This window comes from Pangasianodon hypophthalmus, chromosome 16, assembly GCF_027358585.1.
Source record: "Pangasianodon hypophthalmus isolate fPanHyp1 chromosome 16, fPanHyp1.pri, whole genome shotgun sequence".
NCBI lineage: Eukaryota > Metazoa > Chordata > Actinopteri > Siluriformes > Pangasiidae > Pangasianodon > Pangasianodon hypophthalmus.
In genome coordinates, this window is record NC_069725.1 from 24813315 (window position 1) to 24835814 (window position 22500).

At 43.6% G+C, this 22500-nt stretch overlaps 2 protein-coding genes across 3 annotated transcripts in view; both read left to right on the top strand.

Moving 5' to 3' along the window:
- The window catches only part of LOC117599305 (uncharacterized), an 11679-nt gene extending 6904 nt beyond the window's left edge, over positions 1 to 4775 (top strand). The window contains exons 4-12 of the mRNA XM_053240715.1: positions 156 to 260; positions 426 to 491; positions 1358 to 1433; positions 1611 to 1651; positions 1904 to 1943; positions 2179 to 2427; positions 2558 to 2653; positions 3414 to 3551; positions 4069 to 4775. Coding sequence (XP_053096690.1) covers positions 156 to 260; positions 426 to 491; positions 1358 to 1433; positions 1611 to 1651; positions 1904 to 1943; positions 2179 to 2427; positions 2558 to 2653; positions 3414 to 3551; positions 4069 to 4775 — 1518 coding nt within the window. The remainder of the gene's footprint in view (positions 1 to 155; positions 261 to 425; positions 492 to 1357; positions 1434 to 1610; positions 1652 to 1903; positions 1944 to 2178; positions 2428 to 2557; positions 2654 to 3413; positions 3552 to 4068) is intronic.
- A 5324-nt stretch (positions 4776 to 10099) lies between these two features.
- zgc:158659 (uncharacterized protein LOC791141 homolog) overlaps positions 10100 to 22500 on the top strand; it is a 19758-nt gene continuing 7357 nt past the window's right edge. Inside the window, exons 1-15 of one of the 2 annotated variants that reach the window (XM_053240490.1) lie at positions 10100 to 10324; positions 15436 to 15673; positions 17055 to 17217; positions 17299 to 17508; positions 17681 to 17931; positions 18025 to 18282; positions 19119 to 19204; positions 19367 to 19472; positions 19571 to 19723; positions 20241 to 20372; positions 20491 to 20615; positions 20818 to 20899; positions 21024 to 21188; positions 21582 to 21685; positions 21848 to 22019. In XM_053240490.1, coding sequence (XP_053096465.1) covers positions 15485 to 15673; positions 17055 to 17217; positions 17299 to 17508; positions 17681 to 17931; positions 18025 to 18282; positions 19119 to 19204; positions 19367 to 19472; positions 19571 to 19723; positions 20241 to 20372; positions 20491 to 20615; positions 20818 to 20899; positions 21024 to 21188; positions 21582 to 21685; positions 21848 to 22019 — 2196 coding nt within the window. In that variant the 5' untranslated portion in view covers positions 10100 to 10324; positions 15436 to 15484. The remainder of the gene's footprint in view (positions 10325 to 15435; positions 15674 to 17054; positions 17218 to 17298; positions 17509 to 17680; positions 17932 to 18024; positions 18283 to 19118; positions 19205 to 19366; positions 19473 to 19570; positions 19724 to 20240; positions 20373 to 20490; positions 20616 to 20817; positions 20900 to 21023; positions 21189 to 21581; positions 21686 to 21847; positions 22020 to 22500) is intronic. The other variant, XM_034311726.2, reaches the window with a different exon arrangement.

Consider the following 22500-nt stretch of genomic DNA (forward strand, 5'->3'; position numbering starts at 1 on the left):
TTTTCCGCTAGTGTGATATAAATTATATATTACGATGTACTGCGGCAATACATTTATACGTTATATAATACTTATAATAAGTATTTAAATAAATAATGAAGCCGTCGATGGTGAAGGTTGTTTGATGATGATGATGAACAGTGTGTTTGTTGCAGTTTAAGTGCCATGTGACGTATTTTGGAGAACCGGTGACTCGGGCCTGGGTCGTGTGCAGCAGAGTGAGGGACTACGCTGACCTGTCTGAGGATCAGCTTCTTAACGTAAACACACACACACACACACACACACACAGCTTTCTGTTTTAAAACAGGGTTTTTTCCTGATTGGAAGCATTGTTTGTTTGTGCATGTTTTTGTTTTTGGCTTTACACTGTGTGTCTGTGTGTTTATTTCTCTGTGTGTGTGTGTGTGTGTGTGTGTGTGTAGAAAGTTGACAAGGACCTGAAAGATGCCATTTATATGGCCAAGGAAGCACTCAGACTGTCTCTGAAGGTAACACACACACACACGCATAAGTCACCCATGTCACATCCAAAAATCTAATGTTATCTAGCCACTAGAGAATACCCACAATGCACTGCGGCGAGGTTAGTGTCCATACCTAGCAGGTAGAGAATACCTCTAATACTCATGATTGTGGTGGCGTCTTATTTATACACTTTATTTATTTATCTCTCCTTCTCTCTCTTTCTTTGTTACTCTCTTTGTCTCTCTTTGTCTTTCTGTCTGTCTCTCTCTCTCTCTCTATCTCTCTGTCTCTCCCTCTCTGTCTCTCCCTCTCTCCCTCTCTCTCTCTCTCTCTCTCCCTCTCCCTCTCTCTCTCTCTCTCTCTCTTTGTCTGTCTCTACCTCTCTCCCTCTCTGTCTCTCCCTCTCCCTTTCTCTCTGTCTCTCTCCCTCTCTCTCTCTGTCTCTCCCTCTCCCTCTCTCCCTCCCTCTCTCTCTCTCCTCTCTCTGTCTCTCCCTCTCTCTCTCTCTCTCTGTCTCTCTGTCTCTCCCTCTCTTTCTCTCTCTCTCTCTTTGTCTGTCTCTACCTCTCTCCCTCTCCCTCTCCCTCTCCCTTTCTCTCTCTCTCCCTCTCCCTCTCTCCCTCCCTCTCTCTCTCTCTCTGTCTCTCCCTCTCTCTCTCTCCCTCTCCCTCTCTCCCTCCCTCTCTCTCTCTCTCCCTCTCCCTCTCTGTCTCTCCCTCTCTCTCTCTCCCTCTCCCTCTCTGTCTCTCCCTCTCCCTCTCTCTCTCTCTCTCTCTCCCTCTCCCTCTCTCTCTGTCTCTCTCCCTCTCCCTCTCCCTCTCTCTCTGTCTCTCTCTCTCTCTCTCTCTCTCTCTGTCTCTCTCTCTCTCTCTATCTCTCTCTCTCTCAGGAGCGGTTAGTGAAGTTTGGGTTCTGTAGTCGTTATGTGTCAGACAGAGAGAGCTCAGAGGACAGTGATATCGCGGGTATACACACACACACACACACACACACACACACATACAGACCCCACACACACACACACACACACACACACCCCACACACACACAGAGTTAGGTTATATTGTTGTATTATGAGGTGACAGAGAATGCTGCTTCTGTTGTGTGTGTGTGTGTGTGTGTGTGTGTGCGCACCTCTATAGAGATGTTGGAGCTGTTTTGTGGGAATGACTGCAGCGATGAGGTCAGTTAAACACACACACACACACACACACACATCTTGTGCATAAAACATTTGCTTTATAAAAAAGTTTACACGTATGCGAAAACTCTGTATGTCTGTGTCTGTGGGTGTGTGTCTGTGTGTCTGTGTCTGTGGGTGTGTGTCTGTGTGTCTGTGTCTGTATGTCTGTGTGTGTGTGTGTCTGTGTGTGTGTGTGTGTCTGTATGTCTGTGTGGGTGTGTGGGTGTCTGTATGTGTGTGTGTGTGTTTCAGGATTCATGGAGTAAAAAGTCAGCAGGCAGAAAACAAAAAGGTGAGTAACAGTAACATTTTCTCGTGTATTGAGGTTTAATGACAGTATGATGTCGATATTGTGATAAATTATATCACAATACACTATTTTTATGTGACTGTCATGAATATTGTGATATGGTTTTATATATTTTTTACATTTTTAAAATATGTTTATATTTTTAGTACGCTATAAGAGCTTTTTAAAAACAGATGTTCATAGCTCAGTCAGACATAAAACAGCTTCTCCCTCACAGAGAGAAAGAGAGAGGGGAAGAGGAGCGGACGGGGAAAAGAGGACGACGAGACGTACGGAGGGAGTGAGAAGAACAAAAGAGTGAAGAAGATGAAGGAAGGAAAAGAGGGTGAGAAGAAGAAAAGAGTGATGAAGCTGAAGGAAGGAAAAGAGGGTGAGAAAAAGAAAAGAGGGATGAAGAAGCTGAAGGAAGGAAAAGAGGGTGAGAAAAAGAAAAGAGGGGTGAAGAAGCTGAAGGAAGGAAAAGAGGGTGAGAAAGAACAGAGATCTGAAAAATTAAATTTCATGCCACTGACATTTCATCTGGCTGTCTCTCTCTCTCTCTCTCTCTCTCTCTCTCACTCTCTCTCTCTCTCTCTCTCTCTCTCTCTGTTTTTTAGTTGTGATTAACAGTGTACCTGTGAAAGGAGGAAAAGAAAAGAAGTGTCTCACTCCTTCTTTCTCTCTACTGAAGAAAAAGAGGCAACACAGAGCAGGTGACCTCACTGATGCGACCTCTTATAGCGGAACACATTCAGTTTGATTTGCGCAGTAACTGAGTTTTAAGCTAGAAAGTGGAAATAATTTATCAGTAAACATATTTATAATTTAATATAAATGAATTAATAGTGTATAATTTATACTTTAACAGCTCAAGTACATTTTGCTTTAATTAATGCTAAAGTGTAAAATATAATGTTGATGTGCTTTAGCTGTAATTGTCAAGACACTCTCTCTCTCTCTCTCTCTCTCTCTCTCTCTCTCTCTGCCACTCCTCTCTCTCTCTCTCTCTCTCTCTCTCTCTCTCTGTCTCTGCCACTCTCTCTCTCTCTCTCTCTCTCTCTCTGTCTCTCTCTCTGTCTCTCTCTCTCTCTCTCTCTCTCTCTCTCTGTCTCTCTCTCTGTCTCTGCCACTCTCTCTCTCTCTCTCTCTGCCACTCTCTCTCTCTCTGTCTCTCTCTCTCTCTCTCTCTCTCTCTCTGTCTCTCTCTCTGTCTCTGCCACTCTCTCTCTCTCTCTCTCTGCCACTCTCTCTCTCTCTGTCTCTCTCTCTCTCTGCCACTCTCTCTCTCTCTGTCTCTCTCTCTCTCTCTCTCTCTCTCTCTCTCACTCTCTCTCTCTCTCTCTCTCTCTCTCTCTCTCTCTCTCACTTCCGGTGTGATTGTTGGGGGGTGAGCGTGTGGACTGAGTGGTGTGAGTGCGTTTGGATTCTGTGAGTGAATCTTTTTTCTCTTTTCTTGGCTTTTCTCTCTGTTAGTTGTTTTTGTGTGTTTTTGGTTTACGGTGCAGTTGTTTTGGGCCGCGTGCTACCTGTTTTCTCGGGAGCATGCCGGCCCCGCGCTCGCAGTGTTTGAGTTCACTGACCCGGCGTCATGGAGTGAAAGTGGCGTCCGGGGTTAGTGTAGAGAAATGCTGCCTGGCAGTGGGTGATGTTGTTGGGCATGAAAACATATTGTCTGCCTCCAGGATGAATAACGCTACGGTTATATTTCTCAGCACTACTGAAAAGGCTAACGAACTAGTTGAGACAGGGATTGTTATTGATGATTTTTTTACCTTTGTGCTTCCACTTTCTGCACCATCAAAGAAAGTCACATTGTCCAATGTACCACCGTTTTTAAGTGATGAGGTATTAGCTAAAGCTTTGTCTCGTTACGGTAAACTGGTTTCTCCTATTAAAAAGATCCCCATCAGTAGCGAATCGCCTTTCCTGAAGCATGTTGTCTCGTTTAGGCGCTTTGTTTACATGATTATGAATGACGATGCTGAGTTAGATGTGTCCTTGCACTTTCGGGTTGATGAGTATGATTACATTATTTACGTAACAACTGATAAAATGAAATGTTTTAATTGTGGGCAATCTGGTCATTTAATCCGTGCTTGTCCCGCAAAAAACTCAAACGACCCGTCAGCTGATGGTGACGTTGCCGCTGTCGGAAGTGACGTGGTAGTTAACGCTGAACCCGATGAAGCAGGACCGTCAGACGAGGCCCCGGGTGTATCAGGGATAGGAGTAGTGAAGGATAAGAATGATGATGCTTTACCTGTGATCACACCAACTGATGCTAAAGAATTAGCAGCTGAAAACACAGTTTCTGGTGTAGAAGTGTCTAATGCTCAGGCGGAGATAGCCGTTACTGAGACAGATATCCTTTTAAACGATGCTTTCCACAATGACTTGCAATCTACTGTGAGTAATGTACATGATGACAGTCGAATGGAAACAGAGCAGGCAGATTTTAAAGTCCCATTAAAAAGAAAGAAGTCTGGTAAAGCTCCGATTGTTAGACATGCAAAGAAAGCAGATATAACCGAGCCAAGTGATCAGGATGAAACGGAAAGTGACAGTGAGTTTTCTGATTCGAGTGTTAGTCTTTCTCAGAGTGATTTTTCTGGACGTCATTATGAGGTAGATGACATTAAACTGTTCCTCAGAGCTACGAAGAATAAGAGAGGAGTGCGCATTAACGAATACTTTCCTGACATAAAGCAGTTTGTTGAGAAAACAAGGTGCTTCATGATGGAGGGCTCCTTTACAAATAAAGAGGTTTATCGATTGAAAAAGACATTGAGCAAACTTAACTCTGAGCTCAGTAATGAGGACAGTGAGAAAGCCTAATGCCAGGTATTGTAATAGAATGTTCCTGTGGGCAGGGATTTTTTTCTTTTCCTTAAGTATGTGTCATGTTAATGTTGCTACCCTGAATCTGAATGGTGCTAGAGATATGCACAAAAGAGCTTCATTATTTGAAGTAATTTATCAGAAAAAAATTGATGTCACTCTGTTACAGGAAACACACACTGATGTTAATAATGCTGCTGATTGGGCAGTAGAATGGAATGGGATTGCTGTTCTAAGTCACAATACTTCACTGAGTGGTGGAGTTGCTATTCTTTTTGCTAAGAGTTTCAGCCCACGCTCTTATCAGATTGAAGAGGTTATTAAAGGGAGACTTTTGAAAGTAAGAGCCTCTTTTGAAAATGTTGTATTTGTTTTTATTTGTGTATATACACCAACTTCAGCTGTTGAAAGAATGCTATTTCTAAATACTTTGTGCTCTGTTTTACAAAATGTTGGTGTTGATGAATATTTATTTTTGGGTGGTGATTTTAATTGCACAGAGTCCAACTTGGATAGAAATCACATTGAACCCCATTTACCTTCACGTCAACGTCTTGTTCAGCTAACAAAAACACATGAATTAATTGATATTTGGAGACAGCTTAATGGAGAACAAAGACAATACACTTGGACCCATGTTCGTGATAACACGATTTCATTGGCAAGACTGGATAGGTTTTATGTTTTTAAACATCATGGTAGTATTGTTCAGAGTTGTGTTATTATCCCATCATGTCTTTCAGATCATAGTATGGTGCAGTGTTGTATCTTTTTAAACTCTATTAAGCCAAAGAGTGCTTATTGGCATCTAAATACCACCTTATTGGATGATAAGTGTTTTAAAGAAAGTTTTAAAAATTTCTGGGATGTTTTTAAAACTACAAAGAATTCTTTTAGAACACTGCAGCAATGGTGGGATTTTGGGAAAGTTCAGATAAAACAGTTTTGTCAACAATACTCCCAGAATATCACTAGAGAGATAACCCTGACTTTGAACACCTTAGAGACTGATATTTTAAAATTGCAAGAATTGGCTCACTTGCCTGGGAATCAAAGTAATGTGGAGTCTCTTATAAAAAACAAGAAAACTCAGTTGTCTGATCTACTAGGGGTTAAAACACAGGGTGCTCTGGTCAGGTCACGTTTTTTAAGTGTAAATGAGATGGATGTACCCTCAAGGTTTTTTTTCAGTTTGGAAAGAAAAAATGGACAGAACAGGGTTATTCATGCTTTACGTTCTGAATCTGGGGTATTGCTGACTGACCCCAAAGACATTCGTAAGAGAGCAGTCACTTTTTACGAGTCTTTATATAAAAATGAACTGAGTCCAGATTATAGGCATGATAGTGATTTCTTTGACAACCTTCCTCAAGTGTCAGAGGAAGTTAACGCAAAGATTTCAGGTGCCTTGACCATGGGGGAACTCTGGAAGGCCCTCCAAGGTATGGAGCTGGGAAAAGCACCAGGGATGGATGGCCTGCCAGTCGACGTCTATAAGTCATTTTGGTCAGAGCTTGGAGAAGACTTGCTGGAGGTACTGAATGACAGTTTAGCCGGAGGGCTATTGCCGTTGAGCTGCCGCAGAGCAGTCTTGACTCTCCTACCCAAGAAGGGTGACCTGACGGACATCAAGTGCTGGCGGCCGGTCTCCCTCCTGTGCAGTGACTACAAGCTGCTCTCTAAGGTTTTAGCTAATCGGTTGGCAGAGGTTATGGACAAGGTCATACATCCTGACCAGACATACTGTGTCCCTGGTAGGTCAATCTTTGATAATGTTTCCCTGATTAGAGATCTTCTCGATGTCTCTAAGGTGCTAAATCTAGATTGTGGTTTAATATCATTGGATCAAGAGAAAGCCTTTGATCGTGTTGAACATGTTTATTTATGGAGAGTTTTGAAAGCCTTTGGTTTTTGTAAAAAATTTATAGATCAGGTGAAAGTTCTCTATAGTGATGTTCAGAGCATTCTCAAGGTCAATGGTGGTTTGTGTGCTCCTTTTGGAGCCTGTAGAGGTATCAGACAGGGGTGTTCACTTTCTGGTATGCTTTATTCTTTGGCCATAGAGCCTTTGTTACAACAAATAAGAATGAAACTTCATGGTATATCTTTGCCAAACTGTGATGGCAATTTCTTATTATCAGCGTATGCTGATGATATAGTAGTTATGATCAGTAAGCAAAATGATGTACAGGTTTTATCTGAATTGCTTGGAAAATTTAAAGTTTTATCTTCTGCTAATATAAATTGGAATAAAAGTGAAGCACTACTGATAGGAAGCTGGAAAAGTGGAAAACCGAAACTTCCTGCTGGTTTACATTGGGGAAAAGAAGGTTTTAAATATTTGGGGGTCTTTTTAGGCAATGACACAACAGTGCAGAAAAACTGGGAAGGTTTAATAGAAAAAGTCAAAGGACGCCTAGAAAAATGGAAGTCTTTGTCCCCAAAATTGTCATACAGAGGACGCATTTTAGTTATTAATAATTTGGTGGCATCTTCCTTATGGCATAAGTTTGCCTGTGTAGATCCTCCTTTGCAGCTGCTATCAAAAATCCAGGCTACCCTGGTGGACTTCTTTTGGGATAAATTACATTGGGTCTCACAAAATGTTCTGTTCTTGCCCAAGGAGGAAGGTGGTCAAGGACTAATTCATCTCCAGAGCAGAATTGCAACCTTTCGTCTGCAGTTTGTGCAAAGACTGTTGGATGGACCATCACGTTTTAGCTGGCGTGCTGTTTCATGCCTGATTTTACGTAGTTTTGCAGGTTTGGGGCTGGACAAAGCACTTTTTTTGATGGATCCCCTAAAACTGGACACCTCCACGTTGCCAATTTTTTACAAGAACATTTTTAAAGTTTGGAGTCTCTTTGCTGTTCAACGACCAGAAAAATCACATTCTCTTCATTGGTTACTGGAGGAGCCTTTAATCTGTGGCTCCCGGTTGGACCTAACAGACAGTTCCTTTTTCCCTGGACTTAGTAGGTTGCTGATTGAACACAACATTATTACTCTGAGTCAGCTACTGAACACTGTAGGGCCGGATTTCAAGAACAAAGCAGCATTAGCTCAACATTTGGGAATCAGGTCTATTCGTCTGGTTACCCAGTTGCTCATGAAATGGAAAGCGGCGTTTAAGACAACTGAAATGGACTTGCTAGCAGAGTATTGTGCTGGTTCCCGAGTTCCTGATCCTAAAGACTCTTTTCCTTGTCTACTACTGTCTGTAAATGTTGAAGGGATTACATCTCCTTTCATTGAAAATGTTACATCTCTGTGTAAAGACTTCTTTTTAAGTACTGGTAAATCTTTGTACAGGTCTTGTGTTTTGGTTTTTAGCAAAAAGGTTTTAAATGGGAAAGTTGATACTCCCTGGCGTGATGTTTTTAAACTGGATCAAAACACAAGACCTGAGTGGAGATCCTTGTATAAACCACCGTTGACCAAGAGAACAGGTGATTTGCAATGGAGAATTATTCATGGTGCTGTCGCGGTCAATGCTTTTATCTCAGTTCTAAACCCTGAGGTTACTTCTACATGTCCTTTCTGTTCTGACAGAGAAACCATCTTTCATGCTTTTATGAATTGTTGTAGATTGCAACCTCTATTTCTAGCTGTAGGTAATGTTTTCAGGAGTTGTAATGAGACCTTTTCTCTAGAGACTTTTATTTTGGGGTACAAATATGTGAGGAAGAAAAGATTTGTCTGTCAACTACTGAATTTTGTCTTAGGCCAAGCAAAACTGGCCATTTATACAAGTAGGAAAAAGAAAATAGAACAAAACTTAAATCAGAACATAGTAGCCTTGTTTTTTAACTTGGTGAAGTCAAGAGTTTTGATTGATTTTCTTTATTATAAATCTATTGATGATTTTGTCACTTTTAAATGTATTTGGTGTTGTAATGAGGCTCTGTGCTCTGTTTTTGAGGGTGAACTGATTTTTATGCATACTTTGTGATTTTTTTTTTTTTTTTTTTTTTTTTTTTTTTTTTTTTTTTTTTTCCTCCCCCTCCCCCCCCACCTAAACTTACTGTGTTGTAGGAGTGTATTGTGAATAGGAGAGGTTTTTTTTTGTAATAAAAGTCTTGTTAAAATTCAAATTCTCTCTCACTGTCTCTCTCTCTCTCTCTCACTGTCTCTCTCTCTCTCTCTCTCTCTCTCTCTCTCACTGTCTCTCTCTCTCTCTCTCTCTCTCTCTCTCTCTCTCTTACACAGATATGAAAAGGGTAAAAACAGGAAAAGGTGGAACAATGGCTGACTCAGGCCGTATCACTCCAAACTCAACAACAGAATAAATTATCACACAGTCATGAGTTTGACGCAGCTGAACACACACATACACACAAACACACACACATAAACACACATACACACATACACACACACACAGAATGTAAACACACTGATCAGTCAGCTCTAAAAAGACCAGTAACCTGAGGCAGGTGTAAACCGTGATCACGGCGAGGAGCAGGAGGAGTCAGAGTAGTGTGTTAATGATCAGATGGGAGAAATCTGTGATTAAACTCTGAGAGTGTGATGCTGCTGTGATGCTCGTCTAAAATCCACCAATAGGAGGACGGCAAACTCACGGCACAGCTACAGATAGCCAGCGACTGAGAATCGTAAACGAAACATGATAATGGACAGAAAAAAAATCTCACAGTGAAGAACACGTGTGTGTGTGTGTTTACGTGAGTCCGCTTTCTACGCGAGCTGATTTCCGGATCACGCTGATTGATGACGTGAGCAGCGTGGCACGTAGTCATGGTGTTTAATCGCAGGTCTATCGTTAGAGGATCTTCACCGAGAACACGCGCTATCACACAGTCTGTTACAGAATTCATGACAGTTTATCGTACAGGATCTCGTACAGCGCGACGAGGAATCATCTTAAAACACTGCTGAACTCAGTCAGACCGGGCTTAGGGTATTTTGGTGTTATGTAGATTTCAGATCAGATCGGATTAGATTAGACAAGTAGTGTGTGTGATTAGAGACAGAGCCATTCTGTGTGACTAACACTAATTTAGGATCAACACCAAATTCTACAATTCATATCTCGCTAGTTTTCTTATTTGGATGTGAGCCGTTTTGAGAGTCTGTCTTACTGCTTAAAGAAACAAACTAAATAAATAAATAAATTGGAAGAGAGACGTTTGTCTCAGTGAGACGAGAGAGAAAGAGAGACAGCGTGTATGAGAGTGATGTGTGTAATAATTTTTTAAAATTTTAATATTTTTTTAAATAATTATGCAATAATGTATGTTTTTTGTCAACAAATCATTACTTAATAGAGAAAGAGAAAGAGAGAGAGTGTGTGTGTGTGTGTGTGTGTGTGTGTGTGTGTGTGTGTGAGGCACTTGGGAACAGAAATAGGGGAAGAGAGGAAATGGGCCCTATTGTTTCAGTGTCCGAGAGAAAAAGAGAGAGAGAAAGAGAGAGAGGGAAGCATGTTTATTACGAAAAACGTGAAAAACACTTTTCATCTAAAGAAGGAGAGACGCAGATGAGTGTTTTTCACCTTGAGGACTCCGACTGCAGTGAGAGAGTGTGTGAGTACCGAGCAGCACAACACACACACACACACACACACACACATTCATATCATCAAAGAGCGGCTATACACAGCCATCACCGTGTTAGTTAAAGAGTTTGGAGACATGGTTTGAAAAAGAAATTGGTTCTTCAAGGGTTCTTTGGACGGTTAATGGTCCTAGTTTTCTATGGGATCAACCTGAAGAACCTTTCTGGTGCTCTAAGTGTGTGTGTGTGTGTGTGAGAACTTTGTCATGAACTGCTGTCTGTAGAACTGAAGAATCTGGTCAGGGTTAATTTTACTGAGGAACATGAAGATCAGGATAAAGAAGTGAGAGATGTTTGGAGGTCAGAGATACAGAATATGTTTCACCACATAATCACTTCTCTGACGTCTGTCAGATATTTACATTTACACCACAGCTCTGCTGAATTCTGATCAGAAGGTCAGACGGTGTTGATTAATTTTCTAGAACAGCAGCTCTGAAAGTAGGGCAGGTTTATATTAATGCGCTTATTCTAATGCGTTACCGTTTCTATAGCAACAGCTCATTCACAGGGACTCGTACGGCAGACAGTACTAATAATAAACCTGTTTTAAAAAATATATGTAATCATTGATATGGTGACGTTTTCTGTAAGCAGAAATGTGTTTATGTAACACTGATGGAAGGAGTCTCCAGTGTCAGTGCTTTGTAACAGTCAGAGGTAAAGCTGGAACTGTAAGTTTTCCGACGTCTTCAGGACAGAGGAGTTTACGCTTCTTTGCGGTTTCTCAGTAACATGCGGAACAAGCTGCGATTTTTTTTTTATCTTATTAACGTGAAGAGAGAGAATAAAGAGACTCCTGTGAGGGAACGAGTGTTTATAGCTGCCATAACGTAAGCGACAACAGGAACTCACTCGTTTCACAGAACATTAAACGTAAATATAAAAGGATAAAAAGTATGACGTGACGTTCTTTGATAAAAATTGTAATTGTTGGTAAGTTGCTGTGGTGTAAGAGGAATAAAACACTCGGTGACGTGCTGTTAGAGGAAAATAATCAACGTTCAGGGTGATAACAGTAACAACGCTTCATCACACCACCCCAGCGATTAGTTTCGTGAGGGGGGAAGGGCACAGAGTACACGAAACAACATCATTAATCTCTGAAAACAGATTTGTTTTGTGTGTGTGTGTGTGTGTGTGTGTGTGTGTGTGTGCTGGGGGGAGTTACTAAACGTGAATACATCTGTCTGTCTCATTACAGTGTCTCACTGAAACAAAAAGACAGGATTAAGATTAGAGTGAGGGAGTGAGGAAGCGGACGAACTGTAAACCGTTAAAATGTGTGATGTTTTGTTCATTAATAAATTAAACAGTGTAATTGTTGGTGAGGTATAAGGGGAATAACACACTCCTGATCACGCTGTTATACAGAAATAATACACTGATCAACTGGTGCGTCGTGCTGCATCACCAACAGGGACGTGGATTATTTATAATATAATCTATAACCTCTCGGGCTGGAGTGTGTTAATCCTTCCATAATCAACAATTATGATTGTTGTTTTGATTCAAATTCAGTCATTTCTTTTTAAATGAAAGCTTTGATCCCACTTGTCTGATCCTCACATTAATGTGTGTATATATATATATATATATATATATATATATATATATATATATATATATATGAGCAGTAACATACCCTAAAGCTTTACTCTGAAATCTAATTATAGCTACACCACACACACACACACACACACACACACACACACAGAAGGTACTAAAAGTAGTTGTAAATCCACATGGGGGAAAAAAACCACGGTTTGGTCCCTTTATTTTATTGACAGTGTCCCGGGTGTTTATCTGAGAATTATTTTGTAATGAAATATAAGTGATAATATTTTAGACAGTAATTTCTTTTTTCATTTGGTGGCATTGTGCTGTTTCTTTCTCCTTGTATGTGTGTGTGTGTGTGTGTGTGTGTGTTATTCCTCATGGCAGAACCTGATTGGCTGGTGATGAATCAGCTTATGAATATTCACATAATAAATCGTGTTTATTCATTTCTTTTTATTTGATCTGTATTGTTTGATGACGTTTCCTTGTCTGTCAGCTCTCTCTCTCTCTCTCTCTCTCTCTCTCTGTGTGTGTGATGATGATGATGATGATGATGCTGTTCTCTGATGCTCGGTGAGGAGAACCCCGGATCCCCGCCGGTTCTTAAAGCACACTCGCCGCGCGCGCTCCTTCATCTCTCCGTGATCTACCGCCGGCGCACGCGCGTCCCCTTTAAAAGTAAAAAAGGATTTTTCCCCCTCCTCTCCTCTCCTCTCCTCTCCTCTCTTCTTTTCTCCTCTCCTCTCCCCCTCTCGGGCTCAGTCTCGCTCTCTGCCTCCTATTGTTCCCAGTGCCCGAGTGTCAGAACCGGATTTCCGTTAATTAGTCACCGTAACCGCTACCGGGTGACAGACAGACAGACAGACAGACAGACATCCCGCGCGCGCAGCACCGGGGCTCATCAGAGGATGCTCTGACCGCGGCTTCATCCCAAATGACTCTGTACTGAACAGCACGCAGGGCGCAGGAGCCGTTATTCCGTGTTCCCTATGTAGTGCACTTGTGTAGGGAGCAGGGAGCGGTTTGGGATTAACACTGAGGACAGGAACCAGAGACACACTGGTGAGGACGCGACACAAACACCAGCCCTTAATTAACACATACTTAACATTCAGCACTGTAAGTGTTAATCAGTAGCCTAACTCACTGTTAAAGGTTAATTGGATAGTTAACTGGTTTAATTAACTAGCTGTTAATACATCACTACAGGTTGCAGTTGGCCAGGTGTTAATTAAACACTAACTATAGGTGTTACCTGAGCCATGAATGTGTTAATGCATCACTACAAGCTAAAATTCAGCACCCAGGGTGTTAGTTCAGTGCTGTTAGTGTTAATTTAGCACTGCTGGTGTTGTTTAAACACTACAGGTGCAACTTCAGCATTTTAAGTGTGAATTAATCAGTGTAGTTTGTAATGGTTGGTGTTAATTCACCTCTATAGATAATCCTGTATGTGTTAGTCAAACACTACAGGTGTTAATTCAGCCTTGTCAGTGTTAATCCCTAAACGAACATAACGCATAATCACTTTAAGTAACAGTTCAGGACTGTAGCACTGATTCAGCTCTGTGTCTGAATTCAACACTGATCTAACTCCACGAGTCAGGAATCATCAGCAATGCTGCAACAAAGTGTGGTGAGAGAGGATGGTGACGACGACGATGATGATGGTGGTGATGATGATGACGGTGATGATGGTGATGACGGTGATGATGATGGTGATTATGATGATGATGGTGATGATGGTGATGATTATGATGATGATGATGAAGATGAAGAGGGTGATGATGATGATTACAGTGATGATGATGTTTATGGTGATGATGAAGATGAAGAGGGTGATGATGATTACAGTGATGATGATGTTTATGGTGATGATGAAGATGAAGAGGGTGATGATGATGATTACGGTGATGATGAAGATGAAGAGGGTGATGATGATGATTACGGTGATGATGAAGATGAAGAGGGTGATGATGATGATTACAGTGATGATGATGATTACGGTGATGATGAAGATGGAGAGGGTGATGATGATGATTACAGTGATGATGATGATTACGGTGGTGATGAAGATGAAGAGGGTGATGATGATTACGGTGATGATGAAAATGAAGAGGGTGATGATGATGATGATTACGGTGATGATGATGATTACAGTGATGATGATGTTTATGGTGATGACGAAGATGAAGAGGGTGATGATTACGGTGATGATGAAGATGAAGAGGGTGATGATGATGATTACGGTGATGATGAAAATGAAGAGGGTGATGATTACGGTGATGATGATGATTACGGTGATGATGATGATTACGGTGATGATGAAAATGAAGAGGGTGATGATGATGATTACAGTGATGATGATGATTACGGTGATGATGAAGATGAAGAGGGTGATGATGATGATTACGGTGATGATGATGTTTATGGTGATGATGAAGATGAAGACGGTGATGATGCTGATGATGATGGTGATGATACACACTCTGGTGTTGTTTTGCTCAGTTGTTCAGTGTGACAGTAAATAAGTTTTTTCTCCTCGCGCTCACATGACGTCTCTGAAGGCGATCAGTGAGCGTGTGGAACATCAGCCACAATCCAGGCTTCTGTGTAACTCTGTGTTTAATAAAATAAGCGTGAAGATAACTCTCTACGCTCTCTGCCTTCCGGTGTAAACACAGTGTAAAAATAACGCCGTTTCCTGTGTGTGCTCTTTGTGTCGGTGGACTCTCGCGCCTCCTCATTTTCACTCTGCGCTTTCTCACACACTCTTCTCTTATCACGCTACTAGAAGTGTGTATCATGGTATATAGGTTATATATAGTAGTGTTGCATTTTATTAAAAACTGAGTTTAACGATACTTTAATCTACAAAAATAAATCAACAATGAAAAGGAGTAAAAAGAAAAAAGATGTAAAACAGTACAAATCAATACAAAAGTACAAACGCTTTCTACAAAGCCCTTCTGTGAAGTATTTATAAAGATGCAGCATCATAAATACATTCATGGAAGCATAAGACTGACTAATTAATACTTATAAATCGGTGTATAATGCATTATGAGGGGAAATAGAACCAGAACGTGAACAGGGATGCCTTCATGTCTTGTTACTAATGTTTACACCTGAACATTTTCCCCTTAAAATAAACTTCAAACAGGAAGGAAGCTATTGAAGAAAAACTATTTCAGACATTTGACCTTGCTGTGACCTTGTCCCTGTTTGGATCCATTCTGAAATCTAACGCTGGTTACAGTCATAACTCCACGTAAATCCTACAAACATTTAACACCTCGAGAGTCTCGGAATGGACAGACGCATGGATGGACGACCCGAAAAACGAGTGGCGGAGGAATAAAAATGAAGGTTTTCATGTGACTCACCGTCTGTCACAGATAGAGATATGATCACAGATCAGACTCTGTGCCGATCATAAAGTTCTGAAATACATGAAATGTTAGGACTCAGGATTACAACTGATGTAGTGACTGAAGGATATTCTCTGTTTTTTCCCCAGAGCGTGTGTGTGTGTGTGTGTGTGTGTGTGTGTGTGTGTGTAAGAGAGAATGGGCCCAAGGCCATCTTCAGGTGAGTTATGGGGTCTACACCTGATGCCCCCCCGTATTTTGGTGGATTGCTGTTTACCCAATGGGATGCTCGTCAGTCTGGAGTGTTTACGTGAAGCTCCACTCATCAGCATCAAACAGCAGCTATTCACCGAGGCCCGCAAATACCCCCTCTACCACCTCCTGCAGGTAAATACCCTCACCAAATACCCCCTCTACCACCTCCTGCAGGTAAATACCCTCACCAAATACCCCCTCTACCACCTCCTGCAGGTAAATACCCTCACCAAATACCCCCTCTACCACCTCCTGCAGGTAAATACCCTCACCAAATACCCCCTCTACCACCTCCTGCAGGTAAATACCCTCACCAAATACCCCCTCTACCACCTCCTGCAGGTAAATACCCTCACCAATACCCCCTCTACCACCTCCTGCAGGTAAATACCCTCACCAATACCCCCTCTACCACCTCCTGCAGGTAAATACCCTCACCAATACCGCCTCTACCACCTACTGCAGGTAAATACCCTCACCAAATACCCCCTCTACCACCTCCTGCAGGTAAATACCCTCACCAATACCCCCTCTACCACCTCCTGCAGGTAAATACCCTCACCAATACCCCCTCTACCACCTCCTGCAGGTAAATACCCTCACCAATACCCCCTCTACCACCTCCTGCAGGTAAATACCCTCACCAATACCGCCTCTACCACCTACTGCAGGTAAATACCCTCACCAAATACCCCCTCTACCACCTCCTGCAGGTAAATACCCTCACCAATACCCCCTCTACCACCTCCTGCAGGTAAATACCCTCACCAATACCCCCTCTACCACCTCCTGCAGGTAAATACCCTCACCAATACCCCCTCTACCACCTCCTGCAGGTAAATACCCTCACCAATACCCCCTCTACCACCTCCTGCAGGTAAATACCCTCACCAAATACCCCCTCTACCACCTACTGCAGGTAAATACCCTCAGCAAATACCCCCTCTACCACCTCCTGCAGGTAAATACCCTCACCATATACCCCCTCTACCACCTCCTGCAGGTAAATACCCTCACCAAATACCCCCTCTACCACCTACTGCAGGTAAATACCCTCAGCAAATACCCCCTCTACCACCTCCTGCAGGTAAATACCCTCACCAAATACCCACTCTACCACCTCCTGCAGGTAAATACCCTCACCAAATACCCACTCTACCACCTCCTGCAGGTAAATACCCTCACCATATACCCCCTCTACCACCTCCTGCAGGTAAATACCCTCACCATATACCCCCTCTACCACCTCCTGCAGGTAAATACCCTCACCAATACCCTCTCTACCACCTCCTGCAGGTAAATACCCTCACCAAATACCCCCTCTACCACCTCCTGCAGGTAAATACCCTCACCAAATACCCCCTTTACCACCTCCTGCAGATAAATACCCTCACCAATACCCCCTCTACCACCTCCTGCAGATAAATACCCTCACCAAATACCCCCTCTACCACCTCCTAAACGCTTTGGAATGTTACCACATTTAAAAACAATGTTTCTGTGTGATTGGTAGGAGGAGTCTTGCTACATCTTTGTGGGCGTGACCCAGGAGGCAGAGAGGGAGGAGTTTTATGATGAAACACGGCGACTGTGTGACCTTCGACTCTTCCATCCTATTCTAAAGGTCATCGAACCTCTTGGCAACCGAGAAGAGAAGATCCTTAACCGTGAGATCGGTCTGTGCGTGTGTGTGAGTGTGTGTGTGTGTGTATGCGTGTGAGAAATGGTGTGTGTATAACTGTTTTTTTTTAACTTAGGCTTTGCTATAGGCATGCCGATCTGTGAGTTTGAGCTGGTGAAGGACTCGGAGGTGCAGGACTTCAGGAGGAGCATCCTGAGTGTGTGTAGGGAGGCGATGGAGGAGCGTGAGGGAGGAGGACCACACACACACGCTCTGTACGTTTACCCCCCCAGCGTGGAGTCATCACCACAACTACCACAACACATCTACGCCAAACTCGACAAAGGTGTGTGACGGTCCGTCCGTACAAGTCCCTGTGAATGAGCTGTTACTATAGAAACGATAATGTATTAGAACGAGTCGTGTTGTTACATAAAATGAATCAACACCTTCTGACCAATCAGAATCCAGAATTCAACAGCGCTGTGGTGTACATTCTCTGCGTCTCTGCTGTGCAGGGCGTTTGATTGTGACGATCTGGGTGGTGGTGTCTCCGTCTAACGCCAAGCAGAAGTACACGCTGAAGATCGCTCACGACTGCGTGCCGGAGCAGCTGATCGCCGAGGCCATCAGGAAGAAGACGCGCAGTATGCACCTGTCGGCCCAGCAGCTCCGCCTGTGTGTGCAGGAGTATCAGGGACAGTACATCCTCAAGGTGTGTGGCTGCGACGAGTACCTGCTGGAGAAGTACCCGCTCAGCCAGTACAAGGTGAGGAGAGTAATTACAGGAGAGACAGACAGGGGGCAGTGTAGATCTTTCACTAACCGTCTTCTCTGTGTGTGTGTGTGTGTGTGTGTGTAGTATATCCGCAGTTGTATCATCGTGGGGAAGTTGCCACACCTCATGTTGGTCAGTAAGGAGAGTGTGTACGATCAGCTGCCGTGCAGTGGCTTCGTTACTCCGTCGTACAGCCGCCGCACGCCCCAGCCGAGCCCAAGCCCCGGAGTGGGCGACCCCGCTAACCCCCGCTCGCTCTGGACCTTCAACGCTCACACTCTGCTCCGCATCAGGCTCATCTGCGCCACCTACGTCAACGTCAACATCCGGGACATCGACAAGGTGAAGCTTTGCTTCCATTCTTTGTCCTATGTCCATGTTTGGAAACATTTTAGACGATCATGATGTAAAACCTATAACTTATGACATTAGTAACATCAACAAACCATCAGTTCACGTTTATGTTTCTTAGCCAGCTGTCCTTCATCACTTTCTTTCAGGTATCATCATCCACAAACTAAATGTCGGTTTGCAAAAAATTCCAGATAAAATCTTTGCATTTGACCAAGAACTGACATCCATCCCAGTAGTTCCTGTTCTGCAGAAAAGTACCAACTGTGGAGCAGGATGTAAAAAAAAAAAGTTACAGAAGTTGCAGAGTTTATGACAAGGTTCCTTGATTTCTGAACATGTTTTTTTGGTTTTTGAAAAAGTTCCTGAAAAAAACGTTTCTGGGTGTCCAGGTTCCAGAAAAAGTTCCTGGGTGCCTTAGTTTCTGAAAAAGATTCCTGAGCTCCAGCATTTCTGAAAAAGGTTCCTGGGTTCATGAGTTCTGAAAAAGGTTCCTGGGGTTCTGAAAAGGGTCTTGGGTTTTGGGAAAAAGTTCTTGGGTTTCTAAGTTTCTGAAAAGGTTTATGAGTTTAAAAAAAAGTCGTGGGGTTCTGAAAGGGTCCCAGAGTTCTTTAAAAGGTTCCTGAGTTCCTAAAAAAATTCCTGAGTACTGATGCTTCCTGAAACAGGAAGAAAACCAGGAAACAGGAAGTAGGAACAGGACTCGACTACACAAAATGTTAGATATTTTTGTGTAAACAAACAACACAGTGTTATTTAGAACAGTGCACATTTGTGCAACTTTAAACACATATTCACTCCTGTGTGTGTGTGTGTGTGTGTGTTAGATCTACGTGAGGACTGGTATATATCATGGAGGAGAGCCTTTATGTGACAATGTCAACACACAGAGAGTTCCTTGTTCCAACCCCCGGTAACAAACACACACACACACACACACACACACACACACTCACACACAGAAAACAGCAAATCATACACTGTGTTATTTAGAACAGGGTGTGTATTTAATTGAGTGTGTTTGTGTGTGTGTGTATGTGTGTGTGTGTGTGTGTGTGTGTGTGTGTGTGTGTAGGTGGAACGAGTGGCTGATGTACGATATTTCTCTGACCGATCTCCCACGCTCCGCACGTCTCTGCCTCTCCATCTGCTCCGTCAAGGGTCGCAAGGGGGCTAAAGAGGTTGGACCTTTGACCTTTGTGTCCATACAGTGGACCCTAGCGTTAGCTTAGAACAGTTTCTAACCCATTTGTGTGTGTGTGTGTGTGTGTGTGTGTAGGAGCACTGTCCCCTGGCCTGGGGGAATGTGAATCTGTTTGATTATAAGGACACACTGGTCAGTGGGAAAGTGGCTCTGAGTCTGTGGCCCGTTCCACATGGACTAGAGGATCTGCTCAATCCCATCGGCGTGGCAGGATCCAACCCCAACAAGGTGTGTGTGTTTTCAGAGTTCTCTCTCAGTACAGTTTCACTCACAAACAATATTTATTATCTCATATGATAAGAGCTTATATGTAATGAACATGGACATGTCTGTCTCTCTCTGTCTCTGTCTGTCTGTCTGTCTCTCTCTGTCTCTGTCTGTCTGTCTGTCTCTCTCTGTTTGTCTCTCTCTGTCTATCTGTCTCTCTCTCTCTGTTTGTCTCTCTCTGTCTGTCTGTCTCTCTCTCTCTGTCTCTCTCTCTCTCTGTCTGTGTCTGTCTCTCTCTCTCTCTCTCTCTGTCTGTGTCTCTCTCTTTCTCTCTCTGTCGCTCTCTCTGTCTCTCTCTCTCTCTCTCTCGCTCTCTCTCTGTCTGTGTCTATCTCTCTCTCTCTCTCTCTCTGTCTGTGTCTATCTCTCTCTCTCTCTCTGTCTGTGTCTCTCTGTCTCTCTCTCTGTCTCTCTCTCTCTCTCTCTCTCTCTCTCTCTGTCTGTGTCTCTCTCTGTCTCTCTCTCTGTCTCCCTGTAGGAGACTCCATGTGTAGAGTTGGAGTTCCCCTCATTTAATCACACGGTGGTTTTTCCTGATGAACAGCAGATCGAGGAACATGCCAACTGGATCATCTCCCGAGAGCTGGGATACAACTACTCCCTCAGCCTAGTAATACACACACACACACACACACACACACACACACACAGAGTTTCACCCCACCTGCTGCCTCTCACTCACCAACATCTTAATGCCTCTGTGTGTGTGTGTGTGTGTGTGTGTTCAGAGTAATCGGTTGGTGTGTGACAGCTCCATCTCTCAGGCGGAGGCTGAACAACTTCGCGCTCTCTGCAACCGAGACCCGTTGTATGAGCTCTCAGAGCAGGAGAAAGACTTTCTGTGGAGACATCGGTACACACACATGCACACACACACACACATGCGCACACACACACACACACACACACACACACACACACACACACACTTTGAAATAAAATTTTTGATTTATCTCAATGCTGCAATGGCATGGCCTTGAGCACAGTCTGTTGGGTTAATGCTTGGTGTGTGTGTGTGTGTGTGTGTGTGTGTGTGTGTGTGTGTGTGCATACAGACATTATTGTGTGAATATTCCAGAATGTCTTCCCAAGCTGCTTCTCTCTGTTAAATGGAACTCACGGGATGAGGTGTCACAGGTAAACACACACACACACACACACACACACAAAATGTGTGAAATGAAAGCTAACTATCACTTGTTGGTCTCTTGTCCTCTCCTGGTTTACCTGTATGTGTGTGTGTGTGTGTGTGTGTGTGTAGATGTACTGTCTGCTCCGTGATTGGCCCCTCATGCAGCCCGAGTCGGCTCTGGAGTTGTTGGACTGTAATTTTCCCGACCCGATGGTGAGAGAGTTCGCTCTGCGCTGCCTCATGCAGGGACTCACTGACGACAAGATCAGCCAGTACCTCCTGCAGCTCGTCCAGGTGTGTGTGTGTGTGTGTGTGTGTGTGTGTGTGAGAGTGTGTGTCAGAGTGTCAGAGTGTGAGAGTGTGAGTGTGTGTGTGTGTGTGTGTATGTGTGTGTGTGAGAGTGTGAGAGTGTGTGTGTGAGAGTGTGAGAGTGTGAGAGTGTGTGTGTGAGAGTGTGAGTGTGTGTGAGAGTGTGAGAGTGTGTGTGTGTGTGAGAGTGTGAGTGTGTCAGAGTGTGAGAGTGTGTGTGTGTGTGTGTGTCATACTGAATGCTATCCATGGCATCTGCCTCACAGCTGCCCCAAATTTCTTCTGGTCTCTGTTCATGGGGATAGCAGTGTGTGTGTGTGTGTGTGTGTGTGTGTATGTGTATGTGTGTGTGTGTGTGTGTGTGTGTGTGTGTTGCAGGTGCTAAAGTACGAGATGTATCTGGATAATCCTCTGGCTCGGTTCCTTGTTAAGAAAGCTCTGACCAATCAGAGGATAGGACACTTCTTCTTCTGGCACTTGAAGTGGGTGACATCACACACACACACACACACACACACACACACACACACTCATGCTGAAGACCATGTTGAGGAAGAAAATGATGATGATGTGTGCGCGCGCGTGTGTGTGTGTGTTTGTGCGCGTATGTGTGTGTGTGTGTGCGCGCGCGTGTGTGTGTGTAGGTCTGAGATGCACAATAAGACGGTGTCTCGGCGGTTCGGTTTGCTGTTGGAGGCGTTCTGCAGGTCGTGTGGGATTTACCTGAAACACCTGAACAGACAGGTGGAGGCCATGGACAAGCTGGTGAACATCACTGACATGCTGAAACACGAGAAGAAGGACGAGACGCAGAAGGTACCACACACCTGTCTCACCTCACTTACACACACCTGTCTCACCTCACCTACACACACCTGTCTCACCTCACTTACACACACCTGTCTCTCCTCACTTACACACACCTGTCTCACCTCACTTACACACACCTGTCTCTCCTCACTTACACACACCTGTCTCACCTCACTTACACACACCTGTCTCACCTCACTTACACACACCCGTCTCACCTCACTTACACACACCTGTCTCACCTCACCTACACACACCTGTCTCTCCTCACATACTCACACCTGTCTCTCCTCACTTACACACACCTGTCTCACCTCACTTACACACACCTGTCTCTGCTCACTTACACACACCTGTCTCTGCTCACTTACACACACCTCTCTCACCTCACTTACACACACCCGTCTCACCTCACTTACACACACCTGTCTCACCTCACCTACACACACCTGTCTTTCCTCACATACTCACACCTGTCTCTCCTCAT